Source organism: Stylophora pistillata, chromosome 1 (genome assembly GCF_964205215.1).
Source record: "Stylophora pistillata chromosome 1, jaStyPist1.2, whole genome shotgun sequence".
NCBI lineage: Eukaryota > Metazoa > Cnidaria > Anthozoa > Scleractinia > Pocilloporidae > Stylophora > Stylophora pistillata.
In genome coordinates this window covers 14473203-14494733 of record NC_142519.1, presented here as the reverse complement: position 1 = coordinate 14494733, position 21531 = coordinate 14473203, and the positions used below count along the sequence as shown (strand labels likewise).

The 21531-nt window shown below is 38.9% G+C and overlaps 4 protein-coding genes across 6 annotated transcripts; 2 read left to right on the top strand and 2 right to left on the bottom strand.

The window, feature by feature from the left end:
* The first annotated feature begins 140 nt into the window (after nucleotides 1-140).
* Nucleotides 141-2180, top strand: LOC111324322 (MIF4G domain-containing protein B). Its single transcript, XM_022927858.2, has 2 exons — nucleotides 141-809; nucleotides 1692-2180. The coding sequence occupies exons 1-2, from the start codon at nucleotides 171-173 to the stop codon at nucleotides 1872-1874; spliced, it is 822 nt and encodes a 273-aa protein (XP_022783593.1). The 5' UTR covers nucleotides 141-170; the 3' UTR covers nucleotides 1875-2180.
* A 1824-nt stretch (nucleotides 2181-4004) lies between these two features.
* Nucleotides 4005-9091, top strand: LOC111324333 (uncharacterized). Of its 2 annotated transcripts, none has more exons than XM_022927871.2 (5): nucleotides 4005-4342; nucleotides 5964-6020; nucleotides 6170-6281; nucleotides 6662-6786; nucleotides 7008-8058. In XM_022927871.2, exons 1-5 carry the CDS (start codon nucleotides 4181-4183, stop codon nucleotides 7074-7076), a joined length of 525 nt encoding a protein of 174 aa, XP_022783606.1. In that variant the 5' UTR covers nucleotides 4005-4180; the 3' UTR covers nucleotides 7077-8058. The 2 variants fall into 2 exon arrangements, with proteins under 2 accessions (XP_022783606.1, XP_022783605.1); XM_022927870.2 differs by lacking the exon at nucleotides 7008-8058 and adding an exon at nucleotides 8375-9091 and having other exon boundaries at nucleotides 4008-4342.
* Nucleotides 9092-10128: 1037 nt separating this feature from the next.
* Nucleotides 10129-15645, bottom strand: LOC111324361 (uncharacterized). The gene is made up of 5 exons (XM_022927907.2): nucleotides 13484-15645; nucleotides 12759-12815; nucleotides 12074-12206; nucleotides 11540-11673; nucleotides 10129-11328 (listed from the first exon to the last, which is right to left on the bottom strand). The coding sequence occupies exons 1-5, from the start codon at nucleotides 13652-13654 to the stop codon at nucleotides 10447-10449; spliced, it is 1377 nt and encodes a 458-aa protein (XP_022783642.1). The 5' UTR covers nucleotides 13655-15645; the 3' UTR covers nucleotides 10129-10446.
* A 142-nt stretch (nucleotides 15646-15787) lies between these two features.
* LOC111324355 (riboflavin kinase) lies at nucleotides 15788-21504 on the bottom strand. 2 transcript variants are annotated; one of them, XM_022927899.2, is made up of 4 exons: nucleotides 21300-21504; nucleotides 19148-19299; nucleotides 18532-18634; nucleotides 15788-17037 (listed from the first exon to the last, which is right to left on the bottom strand). In XM_022927899.2, the coding sequence occupies exons 1-4, from the start codon at nucleotides 21421-21423 to the stop codon at nucleotides 16919-16921; spliced, it is 498 nt and encodes a 165-aa protein (XP_022783634.1). In that variant the 5' UTR covers nucleotides 21424-21504; the 3' UTR covers nucleotides 15788-16918. The 2 variants fall into 2 exon arrangements, with proteins under 2 accessions (XP_022783634.1, XP_022783635.1); XM_022927900.2 differs by lacking the exon at nucleotides 21300-21504 and adding an exon at nucleotides 20665-20829.
* Between the last annotated feature and the right edge of the window lie 27 nt (nucleotides 21505-21531).

The following is a 21531-nucleotide window of genomic DNA, read 5'->3' as shown; positions in this document are numbered from 1 at the left end:
GGTGTTCTACCTTATCCGAGAGAGCCCCCCTTCCCCCGAGTAAAAAGCTTCTCTAACCTTCAGCCCCTCTCTCGAGTCCGGTCTTTTCCGTTCCTCCCCGAGACTAGTGGGTTCGGGAAGGAGCGCGGGCTCCGGTTCCCGAGCAGCGGCTAGTAATCGAGCCTATCAAGATGGCGGCCGTAGCACGAGGCCGTGGTCGAGGTAGAGGTGGATTTGGAATACCAAACCCAGGCAAACCGGGAGAAAAAGCTGACCAACAGACAGATATTTCATCAGAAAATTCGTCTAATGAATTTGATTTGACGAGGGTGCTGAACGATCTAAGAGAAAACAATTTGGACACACAAGTTGAGAAAATTTCACAACATATCACACAATCTAGTTCTTCGACGAAACTCAAGGACGTCGTTGATCTGTTAATTCAGCAGACGATCAAGAAGAGCTATTTTGCACCTCTAGCTGCCAGAGCTGCCAACAAGCTTTGCTCTGATGAATCATTTGGAAACGCATTTAGAGGCGATCTAATGAAAACTACTCAAGAAAAATATAAGAAGAGAGAAAGTATTCGTGCAAACTCCACTAGCGAATGGATCGGGCTAGCGTGTTTTATTTGCGAACTTTTTCATCACCTTCGTACCGGCGACTCCCCGATAAGAGTCCTAGCAGCAGCGGTGCACCAGACAATGAGCGAACTACTATCAAGTGAAGGACAGACCAGCAATACTGATGAGGAGCTCGAAGGAGATGAAATAGATTGTTTTTATGATAATTTTAAAGCTGTAGGATCTCTATTAGAAACCGTTAATAAGGTAGGTAAAAGCAGAGTTTGGTTAGCCCTTAAAACCCAAAGAGTGACCAGCACTCGATTTCTCTTTACATTATCACAGCTGAATCAAACATTGAGGTCAGGAGATAAAGGAAGTTATCGCTAACCCAAGAAGCTCTGGATTAATTAACAAATCCCTCAGTCAGTACCATAGAAAATGTACAATAAACAGTTTGGGAACATACTTGTGCAAGGTTGTAAAGGGTGTATTCCTACAAGCCAGATGAACCATCACTACTGGAACTAATCCAATTTCTGCATCATGAAGTGCCAAGGACTCAAGATTATTACTTCGTGTTCTGGATGGGATGTCAGTCTAGCAGTGTAGTCTCCACTCCAACCACACCCCACCACCCCCTGCCTCTTTGAATGGCAACATTTTCTGCTCTCCTAGGTGTGGCTTTACTCCTTAGATACTGTAAGCTTGTAGAGCCGTGTATCTACTCAGTGAAAGTAAGCCAACTAAGAATTACACAAGTTAAAGTCTAAGGCATTTAAAAGCATCAACTCAATAATGATGATTAGTAGTAGATGAATATGCATTGACTGTTGTTCATTGTAGAAACAGACACATTCAAACTTAAATATGAAAATTTTTAAATCTTTAAAATTTATGAAATATTTAAAATTTTAATTACCACTTACCACTGGCTAAGATTGCTAGAACTGGTTGCTACCTTCTTGTTATGGTGGATGAAAAGATTTTGTTAAGATGAGCCTCTTTATGCTAGCGAATCTTTTATGTGTCCATATCCAAACCTTGGTCTAAGGAAACAGTCCTGTTCTCTATCAGTGGTAGTCATTTGGATTAATTTGACTATCAGTGTGTAACTACTTTTTTTTGTTATTGTTATTTTTTGGATAGGAGAAAGTGGAAGAACTCTTGGGAAGAATGAGGGACACCATACTTGCTGATGACTCATCTGCCAAGACAAGATGTCTGTTATTGGAATTGCTTGAGCTCCATGCGGGACATTGGGCCATTCCTTCCAAAGTAGAGGACTATTTTAGTGATAAGCTAGCAGATATCATGGCCAGTGAATCATGATATTATTTAAAACTTTTGAAATTTGGCTTTCACTTTGAGAGAATCACAAATCTGCAGGAGATACAGAGAAATTAAATTGAATTTTTTATTTCAAACAATACAATGTGTTTGCTTTGTTTAAGAAATAATATTTGATTTTGTTCACCAGTGTTTCAAAATCTTAGAGAGAAACTTTACTGCATGTGTGAACCAACGTTTGCAAATGATAATATATGATTTTGTGACCACAACACTTTGTCCCTGATTTTATATCACCGAGCAGTCAATAAACATTATTCTTCAATTTATTAAAATATTGTAACAAAAGTGTTTGTCAGCCTCTGTTCAAGCTATTGAGATACCAGTAGGCAAGGTTAGCAACAGAAGCAAGGTGCGCTGACATTTAGCTCACTGGTTTGTAAGAGAAATGGCTTAAGCTATAGACTTTGTGAGGCCACTTGTGATCTCAGGGAATGTAATACAGTCACAAAGTCTCTCTCCACCATCCACCAATGAATATTTACTGGTTATGATTGCTCCAGTAAAATGTTGGGAAAACCCAATGAATGGGGAAGGAAGGGAAGGTCTTGCATGTGATAGACCAGCATTCTATACAGGAGGGAGGGGGGAATTACCTGGTGGGTCTCATCCCGCTCTTATATTAGGAAACAATAATTACAGATAACCACGTAAGAGCCATACAGAGTAGTGCAAGTAGTTTCATAGCTCCTCCCGTTCCAGCATATGACATATTGAAATCCAGAAAGTTAGAGGAAGGGAAGAAAGAGATAGAGCTTAAGTTTACTACACAATAACATGCCTATTGGTGGACTAAGGTTGGGCTGGAAGGGAAAATATTTGGCTCAGGGCCATAACATACAGACCTCAAGCCAACTATTCTGCCGTGGAGCCCTCCCTTTTAGTCAATTAACACGTGGTACTCTAGGTAACTGTGTTGCGTTTCTTTACGTTCGTCAACTGCATGTACAAAATAACGAAAGAAAGAGGGAGCTGTTGCGTACGAGATCATTTAATTCACATCTTCGAATTCACTTCGTGTGACTTTGTGGTGGTAATTGGTTTGAACTGCTCGATTCTGCAAAATCTGAAAATGAAGGGAACATTTGTAGGCTCGATTATCAGTCGCTGTTTGGGAAGCGGAGCCCGCGCTCCTCCCTTCCTCCTCATTTCGGGCACAGGCGGCCCAGGTTCTATCGCAAGCTCTGTCACAGGCTCGTGACAGTGGATTATTATAGAGTTTGTATAGTGGTTTAGTTGGACTTGCTTTTGAGCTCCGTAGATATAAAGTTGTGTGAAATAATCAAAGAAATAAAGTCTTACCTTCATACAGAGTAGTCTGTGCTGTTCTTGTCGCGATTTGAGGCCGTTTTGCTGCGTTTCAGCTTAACGTCCTACCTTTTATTTGGTAGTTATTTGGTAGTGGTAGGACGTTAAGCTGAAACACAGCAAAACGGCCTCAAATCGCGACAAGAACAGCATAGACTACTCTGTATGAAGGTAAGACTTTATTTCTTTGATTATTTCACACAACTTTATATTTACGGAGCTCCAAAGCAAGTCCAACTAAACCACTCTACAAACTCTATAATAATCCACTGTGAAAGAGCCTGTGACAGAGCTTGTCACAACGCCTGGGCCGCCTGTGTTTCGGGAAGGGCGAAAAAGACCGGACAGAAAAAATAAATGATAAGAAATTCTGCTTCAGTTTTCGAAATTGTGGAAGGATCTTCTATACTGTAGTTCAGGATCCTATCCGTTGCCATGTTAGGATCGCATCTCTGCCAAAAACCTTCAAATAACATCAGTTTTACATAAAAAGAAAAGAAATCTAGCAACACTTAAATAATACTCTCACCGTCTTTTTAAACACAGAATCGAAAGTCGTCTTTTTTTTTACCTTACGAAAATAAATTAATTTTTAATCAGTACTGTTCCTCTTGTACTGTACAACATATAACACCAAGCACAAAGATGCAGAACGTTAACTAGAAAACAGCATGGCTACTCGGGAAAGAGCATGGTCAGGGCTGAACCGACTGGGTATCTTCAATCAGTCTGCTGTGTCGCTATGGAAACCCTACGAACGTGTCAGGTAACGCGTGATTATTTTGTACGACGATAATTACGACTTCATTTGCATTTGCAATAAGAAAATTAGTGCAAATAAAAGGAAAAGGAAATGGGCTCTTTGCCCTTGGGCGAATAAGAAGTGGACGCTTCCATTAGGCCTGATGTTCAAGTCCTGTTCGATTGGATCTGTTTTTGTCAGATATATTTCCTGAAGGTTGCGTCGAACAAGAATTTGAATGGCGTTTCAAGAAAACAGAGCGAACCAGGTCGTGTGTACAGGGATCTCCCAGATCGTCCTGGGATTTGGTGTGTTTGCCTTGACTTTTACCCTGAACAACAGGAGCAATGACCTTGGGAAGATTTTCGACACTGGTGTTACATATTGGGGAGCTGTTCCAGTAAGTGCTGTAGAACCACAAGCAGCTTTAGAGGAGGAGCTTGTAAATTACCTCCTATCTGTATTAAAAAAAGTTTATTTTAAGCGAGATAAATTTCGCTAAGAAGAAGAAGAAATCATACGAAGTAACAAAAAGTTGATTTATGTGGCTGGATTTTCTCACAAAATGAGCAACGACTTTTTTTAATTTAACAAACGTTTAAACTAGATTTATTCCTGTTTAGAACAGCTGCACAGTAATATTTACATTGAAAAAATAATATTTCTCATTCGAACATCAAACACGACTTTTAATTTATTTTGACTCTCTTCGAATACTGTGACAGCATAACTTTTCTTTCTGATGAGTTCTACAAAGAATTTATCTTAGTGTGCTATTTTTGGAAAAGCATTACAGAGCCGAACGGAAAACTAACGTTAATATCATTTATTTCATGTTTTTATTTGGGATCATAACATCCCTGTTTGCTTAGCAGCATTTTGAGTCAAATTTTTATTTCGTAAATTTCATTCTCTCACAAAAAACAGTAAACTTGGTTAATCCTTGATAGACGCGTACGGATGTTTTAATTTAGTCAGAAACGCTTTGTACTACGCTTAAAATCTCCCTGAATCATCGAGCAATTTTTATCGGTGTAACTCTTTAAAATTACGTCCATTAATTTTTAAACATCTCATCAGAATTAAATGACATCTTTCTCCAACCCACAAAAGGTTATTTTAATGCTCCATGGGCTGATTATGTTACGCATGCTTTTTTTTTAATGTATTAATCTCTTTGATAAAAAAAAGAATTTTTTTCTCACAAATCATACCAAAATCTTCTTGCATACACCCACGGGGATTTAAGGAAATTTCTGCGTTGGTTTTTTCAAAGCGTGCGATTCCTGAATGTCAGCATGAATTGCAAGTTTCTTCTAATTGCATAGATCATTTCCATTTTTGGTAAAAGTTTTTGCTACATCGACTTATCATGATTGACAACTTGTTAACAGTTATACAAAAAGGGCTAAATCCACCGTGAAATTAAGAGTTGTATTTTGCTGTGCAAGTTGAACGTTGTTAGCTCATAGTCCAGCAGAGATAGCCATAACTTTCCCGACCTGAAAATTTAAACAAGAAAAGAAAGTAAAACTCTGCGGGTAGCTCACACTGCAAAGAAATATATCCCTTTTGGCAATTAAAAACACCGGATTAAAAGGCACGACGAGAAAGATCGAAAAGACAAATACAGCTTGAGAAAACACAGCGTTTATGGGTGGATAATGCATCGACAAGTGAATAGATTATTGTTTCTTGCCTCTGTTTCTTAGTTATTAATCAATCAATCAATTTCACACTGAGAAAGGAAGGTCAACTCGCTTAATTTTCATAGACTGTATGAAAATAGAAAGGCAATCAATTGGTAATGTCTATGACAAATTGCTTTGCCGATTAAGCCGTTTAGTCTCTTACAAACCTTTTACTGTGCGTCAGAGGGTCTTAGAAGAATAAATTAGAGATCATCGCAAGTTTGCCGTAAAATCCCCTTACATTTTAATTAGGAAGTTTCCGTTACCAGGGAAAGGACCGAATATGACGTGAAAAACTGAATACTGAGCAGTACGTTCAAATATTTTTAGATCGTCGTCGCTGGAAGTTTGGGAATATTCGGGGGAATAAGTGGCAAATTCATTGTGGTAAGTTTTTGGCGTTTATCTACGTTTGAATTCTTAATTAATTAATGGCTTCTCGTGATTTCCGTTTCTACACACCACTCGATTCTATTTCTATTACGTTCGTAAAAATTTCTATATTGAGAACTTTTTCTTGACATTTCTGTCATCAGACAGGTCTATTTCTCGCGGCTAGTGTCATTTCGTGTATTCTCGGAGCAATCGTTGCCGCGTGCGTGGGAGTCGCGCTGACTGCGCGGAGATCAGTGGGCGAATGTGAGCACGGTGAGTTTTATCTGAGGTGTTAACTCCACGACAATGCCGCGGTCAGAGTTTGGGTTGTTACTTAGGACGTGACAGAAACCTCAGAAAAACATTGATGAGGCTACTGACAATAAACCCAAACTAAAAGGGAAAGATAAAATGCAGACGGGAATTAAGCCATACTGACGCGGATTTCAAATAACAAACTTGAAAATGATTTTCCACCGGCCGGTACCGGAGTTCTGCGCATCGCTCTCTCGATCTGCTAAACAGAAATATTACTCGTAAATCAGTGTTAGAATAAGTGGCAATCTAATCACAGGATTACCTTAACCCTCAACACTTAAAAACTCAATTCAGCATTAATTAACTACCCCCTTGATTGTTTCTTCCATTTGTAGTACAATGTCCGTATGACACAGAATCAATTCTGATGATCGCCTTGATTAGCATCTTGATTTTGGAGTCTGCCATTTCCCTGTCGGGCGTGATAGAATCATCTCAGCTACTTTGCTGCGCTATTTCGGTGAGTTGCAGAATTAAGAGATTTACTATTGACTTAAGTAATTTAGCTCCTTGAACAAGCGGTAAAAAAGGCAGATCTGGACAACAGTGAAATTGGCTATGCTGTTGCGGTTTCCCTGCCATTTTTTATTTATTTATTTATTTATTTCGATTGTTATTGTTTGGCGAAATTAATAAATAAATAAAATAAATAAACATCATTATTACAATGTTGATTGTTAGTACAAGATTCCATGGCGCACTACATTCTGGGAAGAAATTAAGATGTCTGATGGGTGCGTATCGGAATGAGGCTCTGTTCCATCTGGTGTCTCGCAAGGTACCAAATTAGGTCCCTGGCTTTTCTTGACTATGATAGACGATTTAGCGATCACCAACGCCTCCTTATGGAAATTTGTTGACGATACGACGGCCTCAGAAGCTGTGAAGAAAGGTCACCCTAGTGGAGCTCAAAATACGACGAACCAAGTAATAGGGTGGTCGAAGAAAAACAGACTTATACTAAACACAGACAAATGCAAGAGCTGCGAATTGGTTTCTCTTCAGTTCCAAGGGATTTCGATCCAGTTTCAATAGATGGTAAACACATGAAATTGGTTAAACAAGCCAAACTCTTGGGTGTTACCATCTCCGAAGATTTGGAATGGAACGCTCACATAACTGAGATTACCAAGAAAGCAGCAAAGAGAACCTATTTCCTTGTTCACCTAAAAAGAGCTCACGTTCCACTAAAAGACCTTTGCCTCTTTTATACGGCACGTGTACGATCCGTAATCGATTATGCAGCACAAGTCTTTCATTACTCTCTCCCTGAAAACCTCCACCAAGAACTAGAACGTATTCAGGAAAGATCCATGAGAATCATTTGTCCTGGTATGCAATACGAACAGGCCTTAGCTATTATGAATCTTTCAACTGTGAAAGACCACCATGAAAATATGTGTACAGCAACATTTCGCAATATAATGAACGATCCTCAGCAGAAATTAAGTAAACTTTTACCACCCCGCTATGTAAGCTCTCATAGGTTAAGGCACGGGCGTACCTTTGCTTTGCCACTTTGCAAGACAAATAGACTTAAAAACAGTTTTTTTATTGCTTCGGCCAGAATAGTCAACAGCCACAAATAATGTACAAGTTCCCCCTTACGACCAACTACGTATTTTTTAATAATAAGATGTATACATGTACATAGTAGTTTTTATTTTATATCTGTGAATACGCAATTCAGTTCATTCTGCAAAGTATTTACCAATAAATTATTATCTGTCTATCTATCTATCTATCTATCTATCTATCTATCCAACTAAGTCAATGAGTTCCGTCCAGTCCGCTGGTTGCACCAACCTCGTTCCCAGGGTCTCTCATCTTCCCGCCCCTGGGAACGAGGTTGTGGTTGCACCTGGATAAGATGGAAAATAGCTCTGCCCAAACGGATCCAGTTCTATCTGTAAGGTCCTGTAAGACTTGAAGGACGGACTGATTAATCTCGTTTCACCGCTCGAATAGCCTATAGCAAGTTTTATTTAAGATGTCTTTATATTGTATCGCATGCTTACTTTCCCTCCATTAAATTACCTCTGTTACAGAATGGTGATCAACTGGCCATTGTGTCATTAGGAAATTCGGAGCACGCGGACAGAAAACCCAGACTCAATCGTAAGCGACAGTCAACTAACCATGACGTTTATTCTGTAGACTTCGATGCGATTATGGGGAGCTCCAGCACTTCACCGGTGAAAGACAACGGCTTTAAAAATGGAAAGCAAGCAGGCACTATAGTGTAGTGCTTTAGAGGCTGTTTGTCTCAGCAAAGTTCGTAACCTTTTCAAACCTCCGCATATCATCCGCGGCGTATTAATTAAGTGTTACTCCAGTTTATAAATTAGAGTGCACCAGCGCGTACCTTGACAAGATCGGATCCAAATATGAACCCAGGGATGCCCTCACTTTTCGATTTATCAACTATGTTTTCAATAAACGCTTGGGACGCTCATTTGAAAATTGAGGACGAGACCAGGCAAAGGAGAGTTTATTCAAGGGATAGGAAAGGTGCTTTTTAATTTTTTCCCAGATCTTGGCCAGATGTGATAGTTCTGAGACTTGTTAGAAGGCATTAGCGTATAAAGAAGCTTAGAGACAACACGAAACTCATCCTAGTTTAAAGTTTTAACAGAGGCGGCACTCTTCGCACTCGTGATCAGTTTTCCAAACTGAACGTGTTGACTGACTAAAACAGGCTTTAAGTCTGGTGTATATAAATGCGCAGGATTTAACGTGACTGAATAAACACGATCAATACCAGATGCTCTTTGTTGTCTTATTGGTCGCCCATAAAAATGGGCAAAAGGGAGGAGCCGCTTATTCAAAATTGGTGGTGGGGGAGGGGGGGGAGAAGGGTGTGAAAAGAGATTTTGATCAAAAAGGGGATACGAAGATTGGACATATAATAATAATAATAATAATAAATAATAAATAATAATAAATATAATAAGCCATTCGTGCGCAGGCAATGATGGTTTTTCTGAATCAGTTAGAATAGATTAGCAAGTACATCTAAGAATCCTATCAGCTACGCCTTGGTTTATCTCGCAAATTACACAGTTTCTTTAAAGTACAAAAATCCCAAAACACATCTGGGGTTGAAAGAGCTGAACGTCCCCCCGCATTAATTACACGTTTGGGGGGGGGGACGTCGAGCATTTTACGCTTAACTGAAGGCGTCAAGGATTTGTACCTGTCCTTTTACCTTTCTCCTTCCTTATCAATATTGTTAATGTTCAATACTCAAAATAATTCCCAAAATAATTCTGGCTTTCACTTCTACAACTGCATAAGTGAAAAATAGCCAACTTTTGGTCTCCTAAAATATCTAAACTATGTTTAGGTTTTCCGAGCATGAGAACGCTTCCTGTTTTATAAGACATTGCGTGAAAACAAACTGGTAATGTGATCAACCACAGAGGCATACAGCTGATGTAATTCGAATAGTAAGACTACAAAATTGAGCTGGAAACCCAAACAGGAACATTCGCGTTGGTAAGGCCCAAGGTCACTGTCAACTTCCAAGACATGCCCACTCAAACAAAGTGACACTCCGAAATTAAGTCAAAACAGTCAAAATTACAGTGGAAGTCCTTGAGAGGGCTTAACTTTAAATCACCTCAGACCTAAACCATGAGGTGAAACTTGAAAAACCTTTAAGCTTAACTTATGTCAAAATACACTACAATAATATTTAACGCGCGCTGGCTGCTAATTTATGAGCGATTAGTTGGCGTTTGCTTTTTTGAAAATCTTTGAAATGTGTACTTCAAGTTTAGAAATGGTGAGTACCTAAAGACAGGTTAATCAATATATTTTATTCGTTCTTTTTAATAAAGATATCACCAGTTTACAAAAAAAATGGGTGAAAAAGATTGATAATGGCAACAGATCTAGATTTAATTTCGGCGCAAATAAATACTGAAAAAAAAAAGATGAAATAAAAGATGGAGTAATTCTCCTATAAAGAAACCTGCTGAAAATCTCTCTGTGTCGTGTTTCCTAACGAAACGTCAGGGAAAAAACTGGTATGGGCGTAACCCACCTCGTTCATAGCCTCTACATCATGTATTTATTCTGTGTGTTCTACAAACGATTGTAGAATATACACGCCCCTTCATGCAAACGAGGTATCTGTCATGTTCGATATACCTTTCGCTACTTTGACACCGGCCAGTGGCACGTGACTTTGTCCAAACCGTGTTGTTGGTGCTCTGGATACTTGATCCATGTTTTGCTGGCGATATCTGTCCCTACTGTACTTCATGAAGTCACGGGAAGGTCTGTTTCCGAGGGGCTGTATGTGATTCACGTCTCTTTCTGCGAATCGCACATCGTCATGTTGATATTTATTGTGAGGTAGTCGGTGGTTCTTGGGTTGGGATTCATTTTTACGAGGTTCAATCGACACTCGATTGCGATCGTCAGGTTGTTTGTAACTGGGAGGAAGTCGCATATTGTCACGAAAGTTCTTATGGTAAAGTGCTCGGTGATTCGGCGGTCTTGGATCAACTTTAGATGACTGATTCTGTGCCCGATTACCACCTGCCGACTGCTTGTGGTTGAGCGGAAGTCGTTTATCGCCATGTGAGTTTTCATGTTGAAGCGGGCGGTGATTCTGTGGTTTGGGTTGAGCACTGGGTTGATGAATTCCAACCTGATCACGACTATAAGGTTGTTTTTGATTGGGCGAAAGTCGCATATCGTCATCTGACTTCTTATAGTGAAGAATTTGGTAATTCTGCATTTTATGTTGAGTCATAGCTGAATTAGTTGCTACTCGATCACTACCGAATGGTTCTTTGTGATTGGGTGGAGGACACTCACCTCCATGTGAATTTCTAAGGTTAACTGGTCGGTGAGTCTGTGATTTAGGCTCAGCTTTAGGTGGGTGATTTGCAGCTCTATCAAAAACTCGTTGATGCTGATAATCTACTTGGTCTTCACCTGTTCTCTTAGTCGGAGATGGTTCGGCGTCAAAGGCTGGATTGTTTGCCTCCTTAAGATATTGGAAATAGAAAAAGAAAACAAAAGGCTATGTTAAAAACAAGAAGTTTATGGTCGGGTCCTAGGGAAAGATATATCAATTTTTATAGATTTATTTACCTAAAATAAAATCAAGCTAATTGAGATGGAGACTTATTGGACAGGGGGGGAGGGGGGGGACATATTATAGCTTCTACGGTAATTAGATGTTTGCCGTTTCTTACCAGCACTTCATTGACGTTATACGCGGATATTCGCCTTATGACAACATAAGATAGAATTCCTAAGGGAGCCAACGTAATAGCCAGAACAGATAGCCCAGACAAAGCAATGGTTGTCGCGTATCTGTGGCAGTAATCTGAAACAAGACATGTGTACGATATGATTAATGTCATAGCTAAGTATTTGGCATCTGTAGAGGGAGTAGACGATAGAGCAGTTTCATAAGCGACGGGTGGCATAGTAAGACCGTCTTATTTACTTCTTAGGAGAGTAAAATTTTTCCCTGGTTTCGCACTTCCGTGTTCCATGTTCGACATCGCCTCACAAGGCTTTTCATTATTTTGTTTACTAGCCCTTTCCTTATGAGGAGACCACCTATAGCTCATCCACCATGCACCCGTAATATGCGATGTTAGTCCGGTTTTTATGTTACATAAATACTAATCTCACGTAGTTTGAGCTGTACAACTGCTTGGCCGTGAAAGATATGGGTACGAGAACACATAACTACAACAACAAAAATTAAGTGAACTTACAAGATCCCTGGTAGTTGGACTGACATTTAGCCTTATGAATATTTCTCGACTCAACTTCTCTCCCCATGAAAAGAAAGATAAGATGAAGACCAAAGACTCCTGTAACCAAGCAAAGAGCCATGTGCAGTGAAATCTGTCGAAAGAAGAACAATAGGCTTGCATCTATGCGTTTTTTACCTCTTCCCTCTATGACCGTAATTGTAACATCTAATTCAATGAAAAAAATAGAAAAAAAAAACAAAAACAAAAACAGGCGAAAGCATAAGCCAGCCAAGGGCCTTTTCCCTCAGGTAGGGGTGGGGCGGAAAACGATGTTGGACTTAAACACCTGAGTGCAGATATGGTTCGACCTGGTTTTAATTACCGTTGAATATCTTACAAGACTCGAACCTTACCCATTCAAGCTTCTGTTGACCGGGCCATATGCAAAATAGCTGTTTCTATTTATTTAAAGATAATTTCAAGACAGTGGAAATTTCGTGGTTCTTAAGTTGGGGGGATACGAGTCACCACTATGAATTCTTAATAATGATGTCACCCAGTAATTGAAATCCAGTGACCCTATTTTAGATCAAAGTATACCATTTTCAACATCCATTTTTAGCACCGCCGAGCACTTCGGTCGGAATTCAACTACCTGGGAAGTAAGTTTCTTTTCGACAGAAAACAAGAAATATCTGCTTACCAGCCAACGTTTTCTCATTCGTCCTCCTACCATACCAGTAAGACCTGCACTTAACATCTTTATGAGAAAGAGGAAGAAGTAACACGTATTATTTTCATCCCCATGCACCGTGCTCTCCACTCCTTTAACTTGCCATACATTATTATTGTCATTTTTGTATTGGTTTTTTTATGGAACAGCAACGCGCACATCTCATGATGAGGGGTTTTTCTCTTTTTTTTTTTTTTTTTTTTTTTTCTATCTTCGAAGTGTTCCGTTATTCGATATAATTCTGTCTATTTTATTTCCACTTAGCTTATGAAATCTCAGTGAAAGGCTAAGGCAAAACAGTATTATTATTTCAATCAAAAGACGGGAAAAGATTTAGCGTGACTGACTGAATTCGAAATTAATTTCTCGGCTTTGGTGACCTGATATCGCAATCCGACGGGAAACACAAGTTTTCAGGTCTTGCATGTTCGTTTACTTGTTTTTCAAGGCAATTTTCAAATCCAACTTGATTTCTGAGTTGAAAAGAGACTTCTATGGATATGATAGAATTTTTGTTCATTTCCTAGTTATTAATCTGTCCAAGAAGCAAGGCACTTCAACGAAACGTCAATGATGTGTCGCAGTAAACAGTTCAAAACTGCACTGGAACTGTTATAATCCGATTTACTCTCTATAATTTCGGTACACAAAAGATTTAGCAAACACGTTTGTTGTTGGTTTGTTGTTATACTCACTGGTATTGCAGCTATCAGTGGAGGAAGACTAGGGCTTTCCTTATATTCGGACAGTTTCATCGCTGCACCAAAAGTTGACATTCCCAACATAAACCCAAGCAATCCCGATGACAGAGGAAAGCGCCAGGCATTTTCACTACTCACACAGGACAGCTTGCTTCCTGAACACATTTTTCTATAGCTCTTAATAAAGCAGAGAGATGTTTTCAGACTAAATGACGAAATCTCTTTCTCCTATTTTCCAGATATTACATGCTATCGATTTCAGGAGCTTGAAAAGGCCGGGAGAGAGAATTTTCGTCGAGCACATATCACGACTATCAAAATTTCACATGTATAGCAACCGTCACAGTCAAAAGTCCCATATCATGCCAAATATCGTGTTGATCTCGTATCGAAGTCAACATTTGGCGCTAATCAGCTAAATTGTCAAAGCACCGCTCATCGCTCTAGAAAAAAAGATAATCAAATTCCGGTTATGGCCAGATTTGACCACTGACTGTTGGGCATAAATACATTTCACTGAGAAGAGAATCAATACACTATATGTTGCCCTCGCATCTGAGGAATAACAGAAGATCATTATTAATAAAATGTTAGCGATCACCACTTCATAAGTCAAGGGTAAAAACCTTTTTTGTTGTTAAAGGTTTTAGTCAACCAATATTGATGCCTAACCACAGGATGACTTTTCACGTGACATGCGTATTGCTCAAGAATGTCAATGGCCGTCTAGACTAAGAAAAAATCCGTACAAACGCTCGACCTATTTCAAGAGATCATCAAATTCGAGTCTTGTATAAATCAGTTTTCCACTTTGTTTAATTTTTAAAACCGTTGCTGTTCACCCGTCCTTAAGCCAGAAAAAACCGTTTCCGCGAAGATAAGATTACAAGCTGAAGGAAGCGGAAGTGATATTTCTAACACAAAATACGTGCGCACGTATTCACTCCGTATACGCCGCTCACTCCTCAAGATTTGACTGCAGATTTTTTCTTCCCCAGCTAGTCTTCACTTACTGGTTTATTCAGCAGAGAGAATTTCATGTTACATTACAAATAGTTTAGTTTTAAGTTTAAGTTTATTGTCTTTACGTGGGGCATGGTTACCCACATTGCCCGAGCCAGAGGCTCCTGTATGAAACGTAAGACAGCAACCCACTCATCCCACCCCAGGGGAGGACATCCATCACACAGTAATCTCGTGCGTGGGAAATTAACGTCTCCTACCCCTAACCCTACAGGAGACGAGACCTCCATTTATTCGTCCCTATCCAAGAAGACTAGAATGTCTAACCATTTCTTGATGTTATAGAAAGGCAGCATATCCTTCTCAATTATTTTAAGACCTTGAGTGTTGGTCCGGCCGGGGCTCGAACCCTCGACCTCCCACACAACAGTCCAGTGCTCTATCAACTCCTCGTTGATGTTTAGGATGTAAAAAAAGGTTGATACGCATTGCAAATAACGTTTTTTAAATGTAGACGAACAAACCACGAAAGAGCTTCATTACAACAATTGTCATTGACCTCATTATACATACATACCTATGTTGACCACTCCCCATGGGGGCTTTTCAGGGCCAATTCCCAGCCAGCAACCACCCCAGGGGAGGACATCCATCACACAGTAATCTCGTGCGTGAGAAATTAACGTCTCCTACCCCTAACCCTGCAGGAGACGGGACCTCCATTTATTCGTCCCTTTCCGAGAAGACTACAGTATCTAACCATTTCTTGATATAGAAAGGTAGCATATTCTTCTCACTTGTTTAAAGACCTTGAGTGTTGGTCCGGCTGGGGCTCGAACCCTCGACCCCCGCACAGCAGTCCAGCGTTCTATCCATTGAGCTAACTGGCAGGCGTTACCAGGGTCCTCTCTCTCCCCCCCCTCCCTACGGGACCTTGGGAAGGAGGTTGGAGCGCCTTCTGCTAAAAAGAGTGATTTTGACGGGCACAATGGAAGACACAGGTGTCCTGTTCTAATAAGACAGCTCCAAGTTTGTTGAAAAAGTCGACTTCACTCACAAGCAAACGTGGCATATTCAAAAATTTATTCATGTTTTTTCTCGTTGCCATGCACCCACCAATAACGTAGCTCCATTTTCTGCCTTTAAAAGCACACACAACCCACAATTCCTCTATTCGCTCCGACGAAGGGCTAACGCTCGAAACGTCAGCTTTTGTAATCATTACGGTGGCCAATTTACCATTTCAACTTTGTTGATATATCCAAATTATTTCGTTACTCCCACCGACGCAGCCCCAAACAGTTTCTTTCGAAACTATCAGCCTTTATATATTCAAAAAGGGTTTGTTTTTTTTTAATTCATTCATTCATTTCACAAAAAGGAATTCCCCAATTTTGTATTTCCTTGTGAACATAAACCATCAGCAGGGTAAAGTTTGAAACTTCTAGTTTTTTGAAGTTGAACAAAATAGATCCTTAATTGATGAGAAAATTAACTTAATTAAACTAATTAAAGGTTTTTCCAAAGTCTCGGTAATAGTAGGTTAAACACTCTGGTTTAGCCAAACCAAAGAGAAGTTTGATCATAGTAAAAACCCTTAAAAACTTTTAAGGGGGAGAAAATTCACAGTTAGTCATTTCGGTTTTAACTGGATTGCACTGGTCGCATAGTTAAACACATAATATTTTACCTTATACATATTTTGCACCAAGGTAACAATGGTAAATGCTACTCGGTACAGGTCAAGATTATTATACAACTTTTCTGAGCTCAAATGAAATACTTTGATTATATTTTGCAGATGGCTCAAGTTTTGAATACCAGTCTAACAATTCGACTACATTTAAATCTATTTTCTGTGACTCTTTAACATGGGGGTCAACCTCAGGGCTCGACACCAACTTTTCAACCTACTAGCCAATTTGCTAGTGACGTCTTAGATCTTATGACAATTTCGGTTTGTTTACTAGCCAAACTGGCAAGTGGAAATCGAAAAACCACTGGCTGAAACTGAATTTCTACTAGTCTGTGGCTAGTGGGCTACCATTAGTGTCAAGCCCTGAACCTGATTAACTGTAAATAGAATTTGTATGTGACAAGTTTCAGTTCTGTTCGCATCAATGCAACCCAAAACATCCTCATGTTTATGTTTTATATTTAGGGGTTACTATTCAAGGCTTAATTAAAAATGTATTGCATAACTGTACAAAAATAGGCTACATGGCCCATATACATCATAGGGAGTGGGGGCTAAAATGCAGGGGATGGGAAGGGGGGGGAATCCAATACCCAGGGGGAAAATCATGTGATCATTAGGACCTTATGGACTCCCCTACCACAGATCCTAGCAACTACATTTAACCCTTATGTAAACTACCGCATCCCCTCTACTATGTATAGGAGCCATGCAGGCTAGCTGCACCACTTGGATATATTGCCTAACACTCAGTATATTAAGTTTATGAGCTATGTACAATCATCTGTTTTGATGAAAAAGCTATGTGATGCAAACTCTTTGTTTTCAGTCTTTTCAAGAACTTGTTCAGCCTCCTTTATGTCTGCATGAATGGCTTCTATCAGAGATTCTGAAACAGAAGTACAGCCATTAGTTCTTGTATCACAGAAGTTGATTGAGTGTGGTTAACTCTTGTCATGGAATGCAGCCTGAATCTAGGCATTAACTGAACTTTAATGTCCACCTTTTAACTCTGGGATCTTTACTCCTCTTCTCTGACACCTAGTACATTTACTGATCATCATTAGCTTCTTTTCAAAATGAACCATCATTTGCTCTATTAAATTCTTCAACATTTACTGCAAAATTTCATTCAAACTCAAATAAAAAAATATACGTTATTATAAACATTTAGTATGTGCTGCCCAAGTGAATAGTGCTTTTTACCTGCACAGATAGAAACATTAACAAGTATGATGAAAAACTTCAATTGAATCAAAATACAAAGTTAAAATAACATTTTCTAATGTTTTTATACAGCACCGCTACTAATTAACAATTGGTTCATACGTCTGCGTGCGTTCATCGAGAAGTTTGGAGAGCACGAAAGATGCGTAAGAGTTGCTCTCAGCTACACCTCAAGCAACTCTAGCTTCTTGAGTGCTCTTCCAAACTTCCCAAGGACTTCATGTCTTGATGAACGCACAGCTGATGTATGAACCAATTGTTTTATAACATTTTCAACGTTTTAGTTTATGTATAAAGGGCAGAAATTCCCTCTCAATGCATTGTTTATTTTGTTTCGGAAAAGTATTTTGCCATGCTTCAATGATCTTGTCTCAGATTGGTCAAAAAGTGACACGTGAATTCATGCGTGGAAATGAAGTTGGAGTTCCAAAACAAGATGAAACTGTTGATTGTTTTGTTTTCCCTTTCCCTGCATTCTTTCTTGGGAGTTAAAAAATCCATTCCCAAAGAAAAAGTAGGTAAATCTTCATCAACTTGTTTGCTTGTTGCCATGTCTAGTTTAACTTTTTTGCAGAAGTTTTTCCCATTTTTTAAAGAAAATTGAAGCACGCTCAAGCTATTGAATTTGATTGCATGAATTTACAAGCTATGTTATAAAACTGTTTGTAGAATTCAATATGTGGGGGGGGGGAAATAAAACAGCCCAGCAAACAAGGTGCTGCAAACATCAACACAGGTGTCGAGTTTTGCCACCCAGATGTTTCATGAAATAAAGAACTCAAACAATCACAGCATACCCCTTGAAAAGAAAGAGTGTCATAACAACATGCTTGCCATCAAAAATGTGTAGCTCATGGTTAAGCTATGCTAATTTTTTTATTTCATTATAAAAATATCACATTTACCCTTCAATTTCATGATCTAAATGTACATATCAATTTTCCATGAGGTAAATTGTTAGATAAATACAATATTTCTCATATCACTACATGTCACTCTCAGAATTTGGTTTTAGCTCAAACAGTATCTCCTTATTAAATTTTACATTTTTCTTTCTTGACATTGTCTTTCTGCTTGAAAATTGATTTCTGATTCCCCAAAATACATAAGCATATGGCATAAGAAATGAGAAATAAAAGAGGTGGTTAATACCAACCTAGTGAAGGATAGTTTCTTTCAGGTCGAATAAATCCTAGGATAACCACACTTAGCTCTGATCCATAGAAATCATCCTCAAAAGTATGAATTATGTGAGTCTCCTGAAACCGAAAAAAAAAACAAAAACAAAAAAAAACCAAAATACACTATAAAGATGAAAATAAACAATTTTTAAAAATCGAGTTTCCAGATGGGATTTGAACCCACGACCCTCCGTGATCTAGTCGGATGCTCTAACCACTGAGCTACAGGAGACTCCTGTAGCTCAGTGGTTAGAGCATCCGACAAGATCACGGCGGGTCGTGGGTTCAAATCCCATCTGGAAACTCGATTTTTAAAAATACACTATATCTTTGATTATATATTAAAAACATTTACTTAATATAACTTTCCATGGAAAATAAAGATAAGCTGATATAGAGAGGATATCAGGCAGATAAGGTTTGTTAATGTAAATAGCAAAAATATATTTTACAGAGGGACATTTCAAACTCCTTCAAACAGCTATTCATAATCAATCTCAACGAATTCTTTTCTCTTTTTGCTAAAAATCTCCCTCCAATGAATTTTCATAATCATTGCAGGTATTGCAGACATATAAAAGGAGTTCTTACCATTGACTTTTTGGTGTTGTTGTAAAATGGATTCCAGCCTATACTCATGACCATCTTGTACACAGGTCCTCTATCCACACTTGCCCAGCCATAGTATATTCCAGTACTAATTGTCTCTGGTAAATTATCCACTACACTTGTAGGGAAGTTTGCTACAAACAAAGAAAAGAAAAGTGTAAAATTATTTATTTAGATTGCTACATCATCTTGTGTGCAGGGGTATCTTGGGTCCAACAGTCTATGACTTTGAGATTCTCCGATTTCAATATACACACGCCTACCGTGTGTACATACATTAATACCACTTTCGATATTCCTGGATGAGCTTGAATATAAGCAAATCATCAAAAAATTCATACTTTCAAAGAAAGAGCATTGGTTTCTCATGGATGACCAGTTTCAATCAGGGTTTCATTAACGTTTTCAGCAGGAGGGCAACTAGTTTTCATAGGCAGGCAAATTACTTAATGAAATGACTTCTTTATTCACAGAATCAATATATGGCATCCAATTTGAATTACCATTGTTTTGGACTCCCTAGCCTCGTTTTCATGTGGAAACACCAAAGGATTATCACATGTGTGAGAGGCTAGTAAGTCCAGAACAATGACAATTCAAATTGGACGCCATATTTCAATTTGGTGTATATGATAAACTTTCCTCCAGCTCGTCAAACCAGATGAACAAAACCATCCTCACACCAGTTAATTTACCCAGTGCCCAGCCCTTGATGAAAGCCTGTACAATCCTTAATTGTACAGATAAAATAAAGGAAGAATACTCCTAATGGCTTCAAGCAGAAAAAGGGTGATAAGATAAAGCTGTTTAGTGTTATTTCTCATTTTCAACTGAGATCTTTGTTTTACAGTTGCTTTTAAACCAAGCATTTAAGTAATGTAAATGTTGATGTATCAAAGCCCTTGATGTAGGTGAGAATTTTCACAATATGGCACTAGCACTTGTGTGTCGTGTTTTGCGCAAAAAGCCACGATCTTATATTAACATCCTCCTTTTTTTTTAAGCAAAATGGAAATTATCAAATATCGCTAATATTACTTGCTAGTGAATCACCTAGACCACCAAAAAAAGAGTGACACGCCTACGTAATCCAACATTAAATATTATTTAGTATGCGAATTGAATTTTTCAGTGGACTTGTCCAATGCTGTAATCGGAGAATCTCAGTCCAGGTTATCGGTCAGAAGAAAGAATGTAAATAAACTGACATGACGCAGCAAAATCTGCGTGAGTTGCGCTTCAAATAGCACAGCACGATGACCACACACAAATCATAATGTATCCAACGGTCGATTTAAAATCGCGAAAAATTGCGACAAAAACGAATTTTAGCGCTAGATTACTCTCGAGGCTTTCGGTAAATGTCAAATACGATTGTACATAAATGACAATAAGTGAATCCGAACTGAATTAATACGTCGATGTAAACTTATTTTTAAGTTGCGTGAAAAACTAACACTTGGATCCCCTTGGATCCAACTTCTTTACATGACACTAACCGGTCGGAATTCCTAATTCTTTGCTTCCTCTACCAAATCCTTTGACGACTTCTCCTCGGCAAAAGTATGGCCTTAAGTTTGTAATGACATCTGAATGCATTTTGAAGTGGTGATGGCGGATTTTTTCGATCGGATTCTGGTTTTTCTCCTCACGTGTGTGAAACCGCAGACCAAAAAAACTCTTGCGCAATAAACGTAAGGATAACTGAAAACAACTCGACTTGGGTTAAGCCTCCATTAAATCTCTAAAATTGTGAAAGAGTTCTACTAAGTGATCTTTTGTACCATTTTTGATAAATGAACAGGTTCGGTTATCCAATTTTTTCAGTTTAAAGGAAGATGAATGTTTATCTATTTCTGTTCCGGGTTGTCTCATGTCAACAGAAGTCAGACGATACCACTAAGGCTATCTGCGCATTCTCTGAGCTGTGATCATATCGCCGAAAAACAATAATTTCTCGATATCATCTGTGGTAACTTTCTGTGTATTTTCTAGCGCTAGACATTGAAGATAGCTAGCGTCTTTACAAGCTTCCATCTACACTTACATAATCGTACATTGAACGTCGGCCCCGCATGTAATCGGTTATCGATAAACATTAGAATAATATAGTACCATTTACGTTATATCATACCTGTAGGAATACCCAACTCTTTTCCTCCCCTCCTCGTTCCTTTTACAACTGCAGCTCGAAGAAACAGAGGCAGAACTGGTAAAACCGAGTTACTACCTGGTCTTCCTTGCCGCGTGAGAACCATCGTTGGATGTCGATTCCAATGAACCCCCGCCCCGACTTAGATTGCTGTTGGTCACGTATCCAGCTGAATGAACCATTTCTACTCTAGAACTCAATTGTGATCACTATC